The 15,324-nt window shown below is 57.7% G+C and overlaps 3 protein-coding genes across 3 annotated transcripts in view; all 3 read right to left on the bottom strand.

The window, feature by feature from the left end:
• LOC121662475 (cytochrome c oxidase assembly protein COX14 homolog) overlaps positions 1-601 on the bottom strand; it is a 2,165-nt gene extending 1,564 nt beyond the window's left edge. The window contains exon 1 of the mRNA XM_042023660.1: positions 507-601. The gene's annotated coding sequence lies outside the window, so the exon portion shown is untranslated. The remainder of the gene's footprint in view (positions 1-506) is intronic.
• A 1,722-nt stretch (positions 602-2,323) lies between these two features.
• Positions 2,324-7,503, bottom strand: GPD1 (glycerol-3-phosphate dehydrogenase 1). Its single transcript, XM_042023654.1, has 8 exons — positions 7,394-7,503; positions 7,037-7,214; positions 6,505-6,645; positions 5,961-6,099; positions 4,940-5,052; positions 4,516-4,749; positions 4,022-4,128; positions 2,324-3,792 (listed from the first exon to the last, which is right to left on the bottom strand). Exons 1-8 carry the CDS (start codon positions 7,432-7,434, stop codon positions 3,696-3,698), a joined length of 1,050 nt encoding a protein of 349 aa, XP_041879588.1. The 5' UTR covers positions 7,435-7,503; the 3' UTR covers positions 2,324-3,695.
• Positions 7,504-8,628: 1,125 nt separating this feature from the next.
• On the bottom strand, positions 8,629-15,318 carry SMARCD1 (SWI/SNF related, matrix associated, actin dependent regulator of chromatin, subfamily d, member 1). Its single transcript, XM_042023648.1, has 13 exons — positions 15,299-15,318; positions 15,037-15,224; positions 14,123-14,165; positions 13,906-14,028; positions 13,501-13,623; positions 12,900-13,016; positions 12,478-12,579; positions 12,022-12,183; positions 11,812-11,909; positions 11,258-11,393; positions 10,812-10,934; positions 10,478-10,579; positions 8,629-10,285 (listed from the first exon to the last, which is right to left on the bottom strand). The coding sequence occupies exons 2-13, from the start codon at positions 15,213-15,215 to the stop codon at positions 10,232-10,234; spliced, it is 1,362 nt and encodes a 453-aa protein (XP_041879582.1). The 5' UTR covers positions 15,216-15,224; positions 15,299-15,318; the 3' UTR covers positions 8,629-10,231.
• Between the last annotated feature and the right edge of the window lie 6 nt (positions 15,319-15,324).

Below are 15,324 nucleotides of genomic sequence, written 5' to 3'. Positions count from 1 at the left end.
CTCACCGCTCCCGTTCTCCCTCACTCACCGCTCCCATCCCATCCTGTCCCATCCCGTTCTCCCTCACTCACCGCTCCCGTTCCATCCCGTCCCCCCTCACTCACCGCTCCCGTTCCCCCTCGCTCACCGCTCCCGTTCTCCCTCACTCACCGCTCCCATCCCATCCTGTCCCATCCCGTTCTCCCTCACTCACCGCTCCCGTTCCATCCCGTCCCCCCTCACTCACCGTTCCCGTCCCATCCTGTCCCATCCCGTTCCCCCTCACTCACCGCTCCCGTTCCCCCTCACTCACCGCTCCCATCCCATCCCATCCCGTCCCGTTCCCCCTCACTCGCCGCTCCCGTTCCCCTCACTCGCCGCTCCCGTTCCCCTCACTCACCGCTCCCGTCCCATCCCGTCCCGTTCCCCCTCACTCACCGCTCCCGTTCCCCCTCACTCACCGCTCCCATCCCATCCTGTCCCATCCCGTCTCCCCTCACTCACCGCTCCCGTTCCCCCTCACTCACCGCTCTCGTCCCCGCTCCGCCGCGCTCCCGGCCCGCGTCACGTGGCTGTCACGTGCCTCGTGTCGTCACGTGTGCCGCTGTCACGTGTGGCCGCCGGCGGGCGCGGGAAGCCCGCGCGGTGAGCGCAGCGCCCCCTGGCGGCGCCGCCGCCGCCGTGCCCCCTCAGGAGCCGCTCTCGCCGCCATCGCCGCCCGCACGGGCCTCCCTGCACGACCCCGCCCGCGGCTCTCCCTGTCTGAGGTGCGGCGCCGGCAGCCCGCAAGGGACAGTCCTTGGCCGCGCATGGATGGAGCCGAGGCTCTCCGGGCCCTGCTGCAGCGCTGAGCCTCGGAGGCGCGGTGCCATCCCAGTGGTCATGGTGGCTTCACAAGGGCTGTGGTGCCATCCTGAGGGTCCCAGTGCCTCCTGAGGGTCCCAGTACTTTCTTGAGGGTCTCAGTGCCATTCCAAGGACCCCGGCGCCCTCCCAAGGGCCCTGGTGCCTGCCCAGGGTCCCAGTGTGCCCCCAGCCCGGAGCCTCCTTCCCTAGAGGCCATGTTCCCCCAAGCTCCTTCCCGTCCCCCCTGTGGCAGCTGCTCCCCTCAGGAGCTCCTTTCCAGCAGTTGAACTCTGCTGTCCCAGCCCTGCTCTATCCAGGGCTCTCTCGAGCTCCAAAGCTGCCAGAGTCACTCTTTTCCCCCTCCTCATCCTCCTTTCCCTAGCAGCAGCTCCCAGGGCTGCAGCACTGGGAGGTGCTGAGCCTGCAGAACATAATTCCAAATGGCAAAGGGAAGACTTTTTATAGGTCGGGAAATCCAGCTCCAGTGTGGGATGTCTAAAAGCAAGAGATCAGTGTGCTGGTCCCCCCACATGAGACCTGGGACCTTCAGCAAGGGTCTGCAGGGACTTGGGCTCTTCCAGGGTCAAAGAAACGTGGACAAGGGGAATGCACAAAGCATTTCCATCTCAGAGGAGCTCCCAGCTAAACACAAATCCCTGCTTGGTCCTGCTGCAGCTCCAGGCAGCTGCTGACAGGAGTTTGTGTGAGGGAGCAGAGCTCAGGGACCGTCTCTCCTGCATGAGCCTCATATCCAAACACTTGGATTCCTGAAGCCCTTGAAGACAAAGAGAACTACAAGTCGTGCCAGCCCTGCAGGAACACGCTGGACTTCCTTTATCCTCCCTCCAAGCTCAATAAAGCTCCTCAACAGAGGAAGCCGTGTCGGCTCTCCCCATACGACAGCTCTGCTGAATTTAAAGGTCGCAGAGTGCCTGCTGAGAAAACGTGGCTAATAAAAGGCACAGAAACAAGTGCAGTGCCAGCAGATTAAATTCCCCTCGTAAGACACCGAGCAGAGGGTTCAGAGCCCTGGAAAGGTCACTCAGTACGGGGCTCCTTTAAAGACACACAGGGAAAAGGCGAGTCTGGGAAAAGCAGCTGGGAAGAGATGAATAAAATCCCACAGCGTGTCCTGGGAAGCCCAAACATCAGAGGAGGGGAGGCCTGGGGTGTGTGGGGCACAGTGGGCTCCTGGCCTGGCTCCTGCAGCCCCCAGGTGAGGACTCTGGACCTGGCTCAATGTTGCAATCCCAACCCGCCATAGTCCTATGGCCAAATTTTAATCCTGGAACCGTTGCTAAGACAAAGCAAGTGGGACACTATGTGACGTTGTGGCTAAACAGGGACCTAGAGGGACATTCTTGCTGTTTCTGGGACAGCACGGGAGGGTGCAGAGCCAGGAGGGAACGGGCAGTGCCCTGTTCTGAGCACTCAGCAAGTCCAGCAGGCACCAACCCAGCGACAGCGACACACTGGAGCTGCAGAACAAGGAGAGCATCTCCTATCTCCGCTCCATGTTTATTGTTATTTTAAAGGTACACTGCCAGTCAGAGACCCCTTGGCTCTGGGACTCGAATGGGGGAGAACAGGGAGCCCTGCAGCACTCCAGCCTTCCAGCCCAGGTAGGATCGGTGACCGCTGGACAGGCTGGCCTGAGCAAACACCACCAGCTTCAGAGGAGCAGAGGGACACGTGGCACCTGGCCGGACAAGGGACAAACTTCAAAGGCTCAGTGTGAGGCCCAAAACCTCTATCCTGTCCTGGGACGTTGGACATCTCCATGTACCTGTTGTGGATCATATGCCTGTTCCTGCCCCGGTGCCAGTGGGCAGCTTGCAGCATCCCCACACGAGGGAAAGTGTGGGACCTCCTTCCTGAGCTCCTGGACAGCCACACGTGGAAGCACAGAGCGGTCTAAAGCACAGGCTGAAGCGAGCCAGAGGAAGGCAAAGGGTGGCTGTGGAGCATTTACTTAACAGCAACATGACCCAGGTGCCTTGTGGTGACCCATCTGCCTGCTGCGCAGGTACGAGCCAGGGGTCACACCAGCTGCTCACACAGACTCGGGGGCAGTTGGTCCCCGCAGTGCCAAGCTCCAGAGGACAAACTGAGACAGACAGAGAAGTCAGCGGGCATGGAATTAGCACAGGCAAACCTGTGACAACAGGGGAGCCCCCCAGGCCTGGGGCCAGGTCTGATATAGAGAGCAAAAGTTCTAAACAAACAAGCTCCAGAGTGTCCCTGAGTCAGCAGGAACAGCTGGGGGAAAGCAGCACATGCCCGGCTGGCAAGGAATGCCATTGTCTGTGCTGGTGCTGCTTAGAAAGATCCTCAGCACCTCTGGAAGTCCTGAGGAGCTCCACTCACCAGGTGGAGCCTGGCAGGGGACTGTGCCCTCTCCACCAGACAGGGAATGCAAAAGCAGCAGCGGGTAGGGAAGAGCTGGTGTCACCCAGAGTGGCCCCATGGGGCTAAGAGGGAGGACTTGGGACACTGTTTGCCCTCTCAGGCAGTGCCCAGCCCTCATCTATCACGATGGCCTGGCAGAGTCCTTCCCAGAGCTGAATCCACTGTGGCAAGAGGAAGTGGAAGGAGGAAGATGTTCAGCCCTGCTCAGGGCAGACCTTAGACAGCAGCAGAAATTAAATGAGCCCTTCAAAGAGAGAAAGAGGTCAGCAGGTACTTCTGTGCCAGGCTTAGTGTCTGGGGCAGTGTCCAGGGCTGGGGAAGGGAACCTCTGCCCTTCCAGCAGTCTGAAAAGGCTCCCAGGAGACCCGGACTCCATCCAAGGCTGTGGCAGCAGATCAGGTTGGTGTGGGCAGGAGCTCTCAGCACATCTCGGCAGGGCCTGTGGTCTGCAGGCAGAGCCCCTTACATGTGCTCAGGGTGGTTCTGGAGACACGTGATGAAGTCAGTGACAGGTTTTCCCTCGTAGCAGATCCGATACACAGCAGTCACGAGGGGGAACCTGTGGGCAGACAAAGTCACCAGAGATGGCAGAGTCTGAGCACCTCGCCTTCTGTCATGGCATGCAGGAGCAGGTGGGCCAGTGGCACTGTGGCCCATCCAACAGGCCATTCCTGCCCAGCTGGTGTGACGTGGGCAGTGCAGAGACACCAAGGGGCTTTCCCCTCCTGCTGCTTCTGAAAAGGTCCCAGCCCCACCCCAACAAAGCACACAGAGATTCCAGCACTCACTTCTCCACTACATTCTTGCTCTTGAGGATTCGATGCAGCTCAGCAGATGTCTGGGGACCCTGCAGCTTCTGCCCATTCAGCATCTCCTTCTCCAGCTGCTCGATGGACTGAAACAACCCAGCAGTGAGGAGCTGGACCTGCAATCCGGCTGCTGCACCACGTTCCTGCTCTGGAGCTGGACTGCAGCACCAGCCAAGTGCAGGCAGAACCCACAGGATCACCTTCCCTGCCTGCTCACCAGGTTGATGTAGGTATCATAGAATCATGGAATATCCCGAGTTGGAAGGGACCCACAAGGATCATCCAGTTGAACTCCTGGCCCTGCACAGACACCCCAACAATCCCACCCTGTGCCTGAGAGCGTTGTCCAAACGCCCCTTGAACTCTGGCAGCCTTGGGGAGGTGAAGAACCTTTTCCTGATATCCAACCTAAACCTCCCCTGACACAGCTTCCTCCACACACATCAGGGTCAGCCGCTTCCAGCTCTGCTCACCTTCCCAGTCTTGGCAAAAGCCTCGGCAACCTTGCGGTTGCGGCCCCCATAGCAGGTGGTGATGAGGTCTGCAACGCCGCAGCTCTCCAGGAAGGTGGAGGGGGTGACAGGGCCCTTACAGAAGAGTTTGGCAAAGCCAATCATCTCCATCAGGCCCAGGCGGATCACGGCAGCCTTTGTGTTGTCGCCGTAGCCAAGCCCGTCACAGAAACCAGCTCCTACGGCTACCACATTCTGGAAAACAATGGCAACGTGGAGGGATCTCTTCCCAACGGAGCTCAGGGCTTGGCTGCATCCATGAGCAGCCTGTGTATCCCAAGCACTTGCTGCAGTCTGTGCCAGTGCCCATCACCCCTCCTCCCCTGAGCTCCCTGCAGAGCCCTGCAGACTCCCAGGCTCTGCTAACCAAGCCCTGCACACCCACCTTGAGAGCCCCACAGATCTCTACAGCATCGGCTTCCTGCACCACTGACACACGGAAGTTGGGTGTCTGCATCAGGTCCTTCAGCATCTGCCCGTGCTTCATGTTCTTGCAGCCTGAGGAGACAAAGGGACGAGGAGGAAGATGATGGGGAAGACCCTGAGGCAGGTCCATGCTCTCATGAAGGTCATCCAGTGAGAGGAACCTATTGCCCAACCGCTGGACATTGCTAAACATTTGCAGGTCCACAGAGAGCCAGGCACACATTGCCTGACAGATAAGCAACGTTCAACCTTGGCATTCCCAGAAGACAGGGAAAACCCCTGCTGCTGTTTCAAGCAAGACAGAAATGACCTACTGAATGCTCAGTAGGTTAAAGGCATCTTCAAAGGTTGCAAATTTGGGGTTGGAGCTTTTTGTCCTCCCTGTCCCTGCGGGGTCCTGTGTGCTCACAGGGGTTGTGGGCTCTGCTCCACTTCCCCAGCCTTCTGCCCAGCGGGTTTGCTGTTGTTTAATAAAACAGACACTTTGAATGCCACAACTTCTGACCCAGCAAACAGTCCTGTTTGTTTTGGCTCTGTACAGCTGGTGAGCTCTGCACAGTTCCCAACAGTGTGGAGGATGTTGGAACAGTCACCAGATGAACTTCCAAGCAGCCCTGGCTGGCAACAACATGAGATCCAGGTGGGCATCCTGTGAAGCCCAAGGAGATCAAGGATGGAACTTATTCCTAAAGGGCCTCTTGGTGCCCACTCCTTTAATTTGTGCCAGGCAGCTGCCTGATGCCGGGTCCATGCTGGCAGGAATTTTCAGCTGCACAACTCTATTGTTAATGAAGCGAGTGATCCCATTGTAAACCCTGGGAATGAGCTCAGCCAGCTCCTATGGAGTCTCCTGCCTTCCCAGGGAACAGGGCCAGTTCACCCGAGGCAGCAGGACTCTGAGCTGCACTGTACTCCACCCTTTGCCTCTTCTGCTCATCACAAACGAAAGCTGCTAACGAGGAGGGATGCTGGCTCCTTACCGATGGTGGTTTCACAGAACTTCTCTTCTGCCACTTCGCTGGCAATGTTGGCCCCCATGAGCACGTTCATTTCTATTCCCAGTTTCTCATGGATGATGTCTGAGATCAGCCTCAGCCCATCTGGTCCTTCATCCACGCCCTGGGAGACAGCCAGGGACAGAGAGCACAGAATCAATTAGACTGGGAAAGATCTCTAAGGACACTGAGTCCAACCTTTGACTGAACATCACCTTGCCAATCAGACCATGAGCACCTGCCCCTCCTGGACACCAATCCCGTCATTCCCTGTGCTGCAATGCTCCAACCAATCCTGACACGCAGAGCTGCGCCCTGCTCAGCACCTGAGATCCCCCATATGCCCTCACCCTTCTTCACCAACACCTCCAAATCCCCACAAAGACTCTGCCCCCACTTCCCTTCTTCCCCCCACTGCCCATTTCTTCTCCAAAATCCCTGGATCCCCCTAGCAGCCCCTCCAAGCCAGGCTGCTTCCAGCTCCCCTGCCTTGGCCCAGCACCCTGGCGAGTGCTGCTCCTGCTCACACCTTGATGAGCGACACCCCAACAGCCTCTTTCTTCACGTGGCCCTTGAGCTGGTCACAGACTTGGCCGATGAACTGGTGGGGCACCACGAACAGGAGGACATCGGCCCCTGCACAGGCTTTGAGCAAGTCTGGCTCTGCCACCTGAATAAAATGTGACTGTCATTAGGGACTGGGAAGCTGGAAGGGAAGGAAGGGCCCAAAGTCACCATGCTGAGGTCCCTGCTGGAGCTGGCAGGGCAGAGGGGCTGGAGCAGATGGGATGATGCCAGCTCAGAGGCAGCCACATGGCCTCCAGCCCAGTCTGTGGGATGCCAGAGCAGGGGCAAAGGTGGGCAGTGAGAGCAGCCAGGGCTGCAGCTCATCCAAGCACAGATGAAGGTCAGAGGGAGGGCACAACTGAGCCCCGCACAGCCCGGTGCATCCCCTGCCTTCACACCCCGGGGTTCCAGCAACCCCCAGAGTTGCTGGCCTCTCTGCAGAGCCCGGTCGTCAGCTCTGCCCCTCGGAGAGGCTGCTGGCAGCCCACACTTACCACGTTGGGGGGCAGCTTGTGCCCCGGCAGGTACTTGACATTCTCGTGCTCCGTGTTGATGATGTCCGTGAGCCGCCGGCCGCCCACCTCCTCCTCCAGCACCCACATGTTCACCTGGCTCTCGAAGCTGCTCAGCCTCGCTGCGTTGCTGCCGGCGATCTTGGCGATGGCCGAGCCCCTGCGAGGGCAGAGGGAGGCCGTGGCTGTGGGCACTGGGGAGCCCAGGGCACCACAGGTCACCCTGTGACCTGCAGGAATGAGGACGGCTGGCACCGGCTACCGGGGGTGCCGGGGGGCACAGGGGAGGACAGGGACCGCGCTGTGCTCGCCGAGGGGAGCCGGGTGCCCGGCGCTCACCAGTTGCCAGAACCCACGATGCAAACCTTCTTGCCACCCATGGTGCCGGAACCGGGGCTCTGCGGGCGCGGAACCCGCCGCTGCTATTTCAAGGCTGCCCGGAGCAGGGGCGGCCCCGGCCCGCCCCCGGCCCCGCCTCGCCCCGGGGGCACCGGGCACCCGCTCCAGGCACAGCCGGTGCTCGGTGCGCGGCAGGTGCAGAGCGCTGCCCTGGAGCAGCTCAGATCCCGCAGAACCAGGAGTCACAGAATCACAGAATTACGGAATATCCCGAGTTGGAAGGGACCCACAAGGGTCATTGAGTCCAAGCCCTGGCCCTGCACAGGACACCCCAACAATCCCACCCTGTGCCTGACAGCGTTGTCCAAATGCTCCTGGAGCTCTGGCACGGTCAGGGTTGTGACCATTCCCTGGGGAGCCTGTTCAGTGCCTGAGCACCCTCTGGGGGAAAAAATCCTCTTCCTAATACCCATCCCAACCCCCCTGACACAGCTCCAGCCGTTCCCCCGGGTCCTGTCCCTGTCCCAGAGAGCAGCGATCAGAGCTGCCCCTCGTGAGGAAGCTGCAGACCCCGTGAGGCCTGTGACTCGTGACTGCTGAGCCTTTCTGCATTAAAGAATTTCATTGTCCCCCTCCTGCTAAAAAGTGCCATTTCCCCACCACGAAGGAACAGAACTGCCTGGTGCAGCCCCAGGACTCGGCTCCTGCCCCCATCACAGCCTGAGGCAGCAGCACTTTTCTTGTCACACAGAGGATCCTTCCCTTGCCCCAGGGGCTCCCAGGTCTGCAGCAAGGCATTTACGTTCTATAAACAAGCAGGGTGAAGAGAATAAATCTCCTTTTGCATAATTTTAAACCCTGGTATGTACACTTTAGTACAGTTTCCCCCAAATTCTGCCCTACTCCCCTGGGATGTCCAACCGGCTGCCACAATCCAACAAACTGGACACGGGGCAGTTCAGGATTTATTAGCCCTGGCCACTGGATTTCCAGTTTTGCTCAAGTTACTTTGTTTACCACAAAAGCAGCTTAGCAGAGTCTGCAAGCTGGGACATCCCTTCATGAAGGGCTCGCTATAAATGGCCAAAATATGAAGAACATTTTCTCTCCAGTCACTTAACCCTGCTGGCTTTGAAAAGAAGGCAGAGATAATCCTGTCCCTTCTCTGGGAGTCACCAGTCTCATCCCCCATGGCAGCTGGAAGAGTGTGGCTGTCAGCATGGAAGGAGGACAGCTTCCTTCACAGGAGTCTTTTATTAAAACTGGGTGACGTCTACAAGGATACAGTACAAAAAAAAAATTTGGTCCATGGAAAAAACCGTAATATTCAGTTAAGAAAAGCAGTTACTCTGCAACAGCTACGTTTGCCTATGTAGAACTCAGCATCCCTCCTGTGGGAGTACCCTGAGGAGTCAGGGGCTGCTTCTCCAGCACCAAGACCTTCACCCCAGTACCACAGAGGAGCATTTCAGAAGGGCAAAGGAGAGGGAAAGTCGAGAGTCTATTACTCACAGACATGTAGTAACACAGACACAAGGAGTAGTAGGGCCACCCAGGCGCTCCAACTCACAGCAGCTCCCCAGCCACACTGAACTGGGTGAGGGCTCATCAGTAACATGATCCTGCAGCTATTCCAAGAGTCAGACGAACCTTTGAGTCCATTTGCATTACAGTCCCGAGCAGAAACACTGGGATCAGGGTGAAGAGGAGCTATTTCATTCTCCTAAGCCTGACCACCAGTAACTCATTCCAGGAGGAGGCATCGGGGCTGCTACTCCTCACAGTGGAGAAAATCTATTTGTACATTCCTGAACCATGCTGGGCCCTATGGCAGCCCCACAGCCTAAAACTTGACTAAAAACCACAGGAGCTTCAGCATGGAAATACCTGCTAACTCACATATATGCTTGGAAAAATGTCCATTTCCAAGGACTGTCCTGTTACACCCTTGGATCCACACGAAGGAGCCTCTGGTCCCCACAGCAAGTGACACAGGACAACTGTCCCAAAGGAATGAGCCTACAACACTGTCCCTGCAGAATTCCAGGCAGCTGCTGCATTCCTTCTCCCTGCTCCAGGGAAAACAAGCAGCCACGTGGTTTGCTGGAACCCACTTGCAGGTGTTTGAAGTGCAGAGCGCTGCATCACTCCAACGCTTCCACATCCCTGCAGGAAGCCAACGCCTTGTCTCCCTGTGATCCCAGCCTGGGACAGTCCGTCACGGAACACAAAGGGAACGGGGCAGGGAAGAAGGGAGAAGGGAAGAAGCAATTCTCTACACAGTTCAGTTACTTCCTCAAAGAGGAGAGTGACCTATGAGGCAGCCCAGTGCAGCAGCACCCTCTGAGAAGGGGGTGAGGGCAGGGAGGTATGTCAGCTCACGGCATCCTGCCCACGACAGCGCCTGGCACGGGCTGTAAAATGTGGCACGGAAGAGCCCAGCCACACCTTAAAGCAGAGCCAGGCTTCAGAGCCAGCTCTGAGTGCCCAACCAGGTGCTGGCTGGGGAGGAATGGGCTGAGAGTCACTGAGTCACTCTGGCTACCGGGGACACTACAGGCAGTGCAGAGTCATGGGGACGCTCATGGAAGCCTTGGGACTGACAAGGCAACAGTCAGGAAGAAAACCAGGTAGAAATGTGCGCTCATTGGAGCCTGTCTGCTTGCCACAGCCCACGAGACCCCAGGTGTCCTGGACTTGCCCCAGCAGGGACAACACCAGGATGAGTAACGTGGGCCTCGCTGCCGGAGTGGGATTCTGTGAGCTGGAACAGGGAGCTCTGCAGCTCTGTCTCCACAAACAGCTGTGATGCTTCTGCCTGGGGAGGAGCAGAGCAGCCTATGTGTTCCGGATTCCCAGGGCCTGCTCCAATTCCTGCCGTCTCTGCTGCACCTGCAAGAGGAGCCAAGTCGCAGCATTAACACACTTGGGTGGTGCAGCACCAGAGCACCCAGTTAACACAGGAGCCAGCTGGGAAAGGGTGAGCTCAAACTGGGAGCGAGATGCAACCGCCACCTTCCCCCAGCACCGTGCGGCCCGAGGAGGGACAGGCACGGAGAGGGACCCCTGCTCGGGGACACTCACCTTGGAGTAGAAGTATCGGCACACGGCCTCCTGCGCCCACGGCTGGAAGTAGAACTCGGCTCTGCGCTCCTCCTCGGGATTCCCAACGACATCAGTCATTGTCTGGGGAGCACAAAGACACAACAGCTCAGCGAGTGCAACAGCTCTGCCTGTGCTGAGCAAACCCATCCCCTCCCCTTTCCTCACAGACATCTCAGTGCACTCAGCTCAGCTTCTTATGCTTGACTCAAATCCCAGCCTCGCTTTCTGAGGAGGAAATTGCCTCTTTCTCTCTGTGGGAGCTCATTCTAATGAGGGAAAAGTATGAACCTTCCACACAAGACAAAGCTTTTACCTTCAGATCCCGGCACTGGGACTGGAGCCAGTCATTGATGAAGCCCTGAGGATCTCGGGCAAAGCTCAGCATGAACTCGCGCTGTGTCTTCAGCTGGTTGATGGTCTCAATTGTTTCATGGATCTGAAGGAGACAAATACAGAATGGAACTGCTGAACAGGGAAGTCAGAAACATAAAGAGATCCAACACATGAAGGCAAATTCTTACACTCTCTGGTTGACTTACACTTACCAGGATTTTCAGTTCTCACTTTCCTGCTCTAAATATCACCAATTTTCCCACAGACTATCATTTGCTTTAAAAATTACACTTCCAGGTACAGCCACATGTTTGTAAGCACGGCTCATCCCACTGCAGCTTCCAAACAACAGAGCACTCCTGTCCCATCCACAGACACATCCCTGCCCAGCAACAAGGACAGCAGACCTGAAGGAGCTTTTCCTACCTTGTTATCCAGAGCAGCAATTTCCTGTTGACTGGCTGTGGAGAGCAGAAAGGAATTCATCTGAGTTTTCAGGGTATCGTCCACCTCCACGTCAATGTCATAGCAGGCTGTTTTCTTCTGGTCATTTGGGTCAACACTGAGGACATCCACAAGAAGCCAAAATCAGGGAGTAGCTCCAGAAAGAAGGCAAAATCTGGGACTAGTTCAAGCAGCAAATGCAGCTCCTCTGGGATGCTGCAGCGAACGGACTGCAGGCAGGGACAGGGACAAACCATGCCACTGTCAGCCTCAGCCCCAAAAGTAGCAAAAGCCCACCGAGGGCTTTGCAGCAAAAGAAATGAGTGATTGCTCCAAGGTTTCCATCCACAGCAAAGGACAGCAGGGATGTGCCTTTGGAAGAGGGGTGTGGCCACGAGGGAGGTGGCTGCTCTTGTACAAAGGAACAGTGACAGGCAACACGGGAACTGCTGCTGAACATCAGGACATACACCACACTGTCTTCCCGTGCCAGCCTCATCCATCCCTCCCGCTCCTTCCTGGAAACAGGAGCTCACCTGATCACGTGATTGATGATGATCGGTTCAGGGGGCATCAGCAGGGCGTGAAGCCTTTGTGGGATTTCAGAGAACTTCATCCGCTGCGACTCAAATATCTGTGACAGAGACAGGGCTGAGGGAGGAGCAGGGGCTCGGTGCAGCCACCCCCGGCTGCCCACACGGGGAAACTGATGCAGCTGCTGCTGTTCCAGCCCCGCCGTTCCTCACCTGCTGCAGGTACTTGTCACAGATGACGAACTCCCGCTCGTGGGGGTCCTGCAGCTTGTGGGTCTTGATGTACTGCCACAGGGCCTGGATGATCACGGGCCGGGTCTGGGTGTGGATGCCCAGGAGCCGAGCCAGGCGCGGATCCAGTTTGAACTGGGGAGGCTGAACAAAGAGCACGGAGAGGTGAGGCGGCCCCAGACACAGGTAATGGCACATGCCCAGCACTGCTGCTCCCAGCATGGAATTGTGGAATGGTTTGGGCTGGGAAGAACCTTAAAGAAATCCCATTCCACTCCCTGCCATGGCAGGGACACCTCCTGCTATCCCAGGTTGCTCCAGACCCCATCCAACCTGGCCTTGGGCACTTCCACAGATGGGGCAGCCACAGCCTCTCTGGGCATCCTGTGCCAGGGCCTGCCCACCCCCAGAGGGAGGGATTTCTCCCTGCTGTGCTACCTGGTAATCCAGCATCAGCAGGACAGTGCAGCGCACGTTCACATCTCCCGGCCTCTTCACCTGGAAGCCGTCCGTCTCCTGAGTCGTAGCAGTCCTGTGCCACTGGAAAATGAGAGGGAATTTAGAAGCCCCTCCACACGTGATTCCTCCTGCTCCTGCTGCTGGGCATCCAAAAGCTTTGCCAGTAAATCCCACCCAACTAGAGAAAGCTCCAATTCTTCCCGCTCAGAGCTTGAAACAAGAGTCAGTACATTTGTTCCGACCTTCGGCAAGTGAGAGGAAAAGCCAAAGTGAGAATTCAAGAGCTCCTGGCTGTCAGGAGCCTCAAGGATTCCCACCTGCCAAGTTATTAATGACACACAAACCCAACCTGCTGAAACACCAACCCACTTTTAGAGGAAACACAGCAAAAAGCAGCTCACCTCTACTAGGTGATTGTCAGGGCCATACAGGTCTTTATCAAGTTCAATGACCAGAGATTTAAAGAAGGACGAAAATTTTCTTTTCTGCTTGGTGGCATCATATTTGGACAGAGCAGACTGCAAGCAACACAGGGAGGAAGAGGGTTAGGGCAGCAAGTCTCAGCACTCAAGCACAGCCACCGTGCACGACAGCTCCTGTAAGTTCTGAACGCCTGAATTCACCAACGTGTGCTCAAAAATCAAGTTCCCAAGTCAGAAAGGGAAAGACTGGAGTTAAAGATGAGCTCGCAGGAGTTAAACCCCTCAGCAGTTACGTACAGTGCCAGTGCCCTGGTTCTCAGAGCCGGGGACACAAGCGCCACTGAGCTGCTCTCACCAGTGATTCTCACAACTCTAAGAGCTTTGGACAACTCATGTCCTGCCGTGGGGATACCCATCGGTCTCCAAGCTGGGCTCTCGGTCTCGTCACCATCAGACTCCTTGGAAAACAGAGATGAAGGAGGACATCAAGCCCTAGCTGTGCTCTCAGACACTAGGAAACTGGTTTCATTGCCAATTCCAGATCCACAGTCTCCTCTGAGGTTGGGTACTTCCCACTTACATCCTCCAACAGCCGTCCTTCCACCCGAAGCTCCCAGGAGGCGACGGTTCCTTCGCCATCCTCCGCATCCGACTTGGCTGGGTTGAAGGTGTTGGAGATAAAAATACGCAGCTTTCGTTTTTGCTACGAGAAAAAGCATCAGCCCAGTGTTAATCCCCACGTACAGGGCCAACTGTCCTGCACAGGTTTTGCTAAAACTGAGCTCAATGTTTTCAGCTGCCTCACGTTCCCCTCTCCTGGGGCAGACAGCGAGGACAGAGGTGGTGCTGGTCCCAGTCCTCGGCTGTGTGCAGAGCACTGGGACCCCTGACATGCCACACTCACAGGACACGACCCTTCAGTGCCCTCCTGCTGCCTGAACTCAGCAGCCTCCAAACCCTGGACACGACCCATGGCCTCCCCTACCTTGATGGGGCGTTTCAGAGCCTCCTGGATATCCAAGCGCTTCCTCATGATGGTCTGGTCCAGCTTCCTCTCGAAGGCCAACAAGTCCATGTAGGCCTGGGATTCAGGCACGAGCTCACGGATCTGTGGCCAAGCAAGGATGGAAATGCCCATCAGCTCCCCAGAGCGCCCCGGGCTGCCTCACCTCCCCCCGAGCCCCTCCCCGTGCCCCACTCACCCGCTGCGGGAGGATTTTATCAGCCATCTTCTTCTTCTTGGCGCTGACAGAGGCAAGAGGCAAAACGGGCGTGAAAATGGGAACGGTTCTGGGCACAGGAACCCACAAACCTGCAGCAGCAACTGGCCAGTGACTCCTGGGCCCTGCTCCAGTGTGACTAACTGGTTATCCCAAAGCTTCCCACCCCTCTGAGCACTCAGAAGGGAGTTACATCTGTTGGAAAGGGGGTTGCATCCATTGGAAAGGGCGTTGCATCCCTTGGGAAGCTGGACCTGACACAACCGAGTGACCCTCCAGCCTCAATCAACTTTGGAGTGGCTTTTCCAGGAATAGCATTTTAAATCCAGGATGGATTCCATTCTCGCTGGGGCATCACATCGGGATGCAGGCACGTGTCATAAACTCAGCCCTGCCCTGCCCAGTGCTGTCTGTGGGGAGTTCTCCAACCCCAGGGGAATGCACAAGCTCCTGACAGGACCTTCCAGCCCCCATGGCCAAGAACTCCCGAATCCTTGAGGCTGGAAAAGACCTTCCAGCCCCTCGAGTCCAACCTGTGCCCGACCTCCACCCTGTCACCAGCCCAGAGCACTGAGTGCCACATCCAGTCACTCTCTGGACACCTCCAGGGATGGGAGCTCCACCACCTCCCTGGGCAGCCCCTTCCAAGGCCTGACCATTTCCATGAAGAAATTTCTCCTGAACCCCAGGACAGCCCAGGGATGTCCCCTCTGCCCAGGGGTGTCCCCTCTGCCCAGGGGTGTCCCCTCCGCCGAGGGATGTCCCCCCTGTCCAGGGATGTCCCCGCTGCCCCGAGATGCTCCAACTGTCTGGGAACGCCCCGGGATGTCCCCAATAGCCTGGGGTGTCCCCGTTCGCCCCAGGATGCGCCCTCTCCCCGTGCCCCCGTGCCTTACTTGTGGTTGCGGTTGGGCACCGCCTGCGGCTGCACCTGCTGAAGCTGCTGCGGCGCTGGCCGCTTGCGAGCCTGGTCCAGCCCGGCCTGCGCCAGCGCGGGCCGCACCGCAGGGCTCCCGCCGTACCCGGGAGGACCCATGGCCGGGCCCTGTGGCGCCAGGCGGCCGCCCGGCAGCATCCCGGGGCGCTGCGGAGAGAAGAGACCCGGTCAGCGCCCGCCGCGCCCGGCCCCGCGCCCCGCCCCGTGCCGCCCCGCCTCACCGGGTAGGCGGCTCCGGGCAGCGGCG

Source organism: Corvus kubaryi, unplaced genomic scaffold (assembly GCF_017639235.1).
Source record: "Corvus kubaryi isolate FWS band 111438036 unplaced genomic scaffold, C.kubaryi_AGA036_p1.0 37253, whole genome shotgun sequence".
In the NCBI taxonomy this organism is placed as follows: domain Eukaryota; kingdom Metazoa; phylum Chordata; class Aves; order Passeriformes; family Corvidae; genus Corvus; species Corvus kubaryi.
The sequence above is the reverse complement of the archived record's forward strand: the minus strand, read 5'-3'. Positions and strand labels throughout refer to the sequence as shown.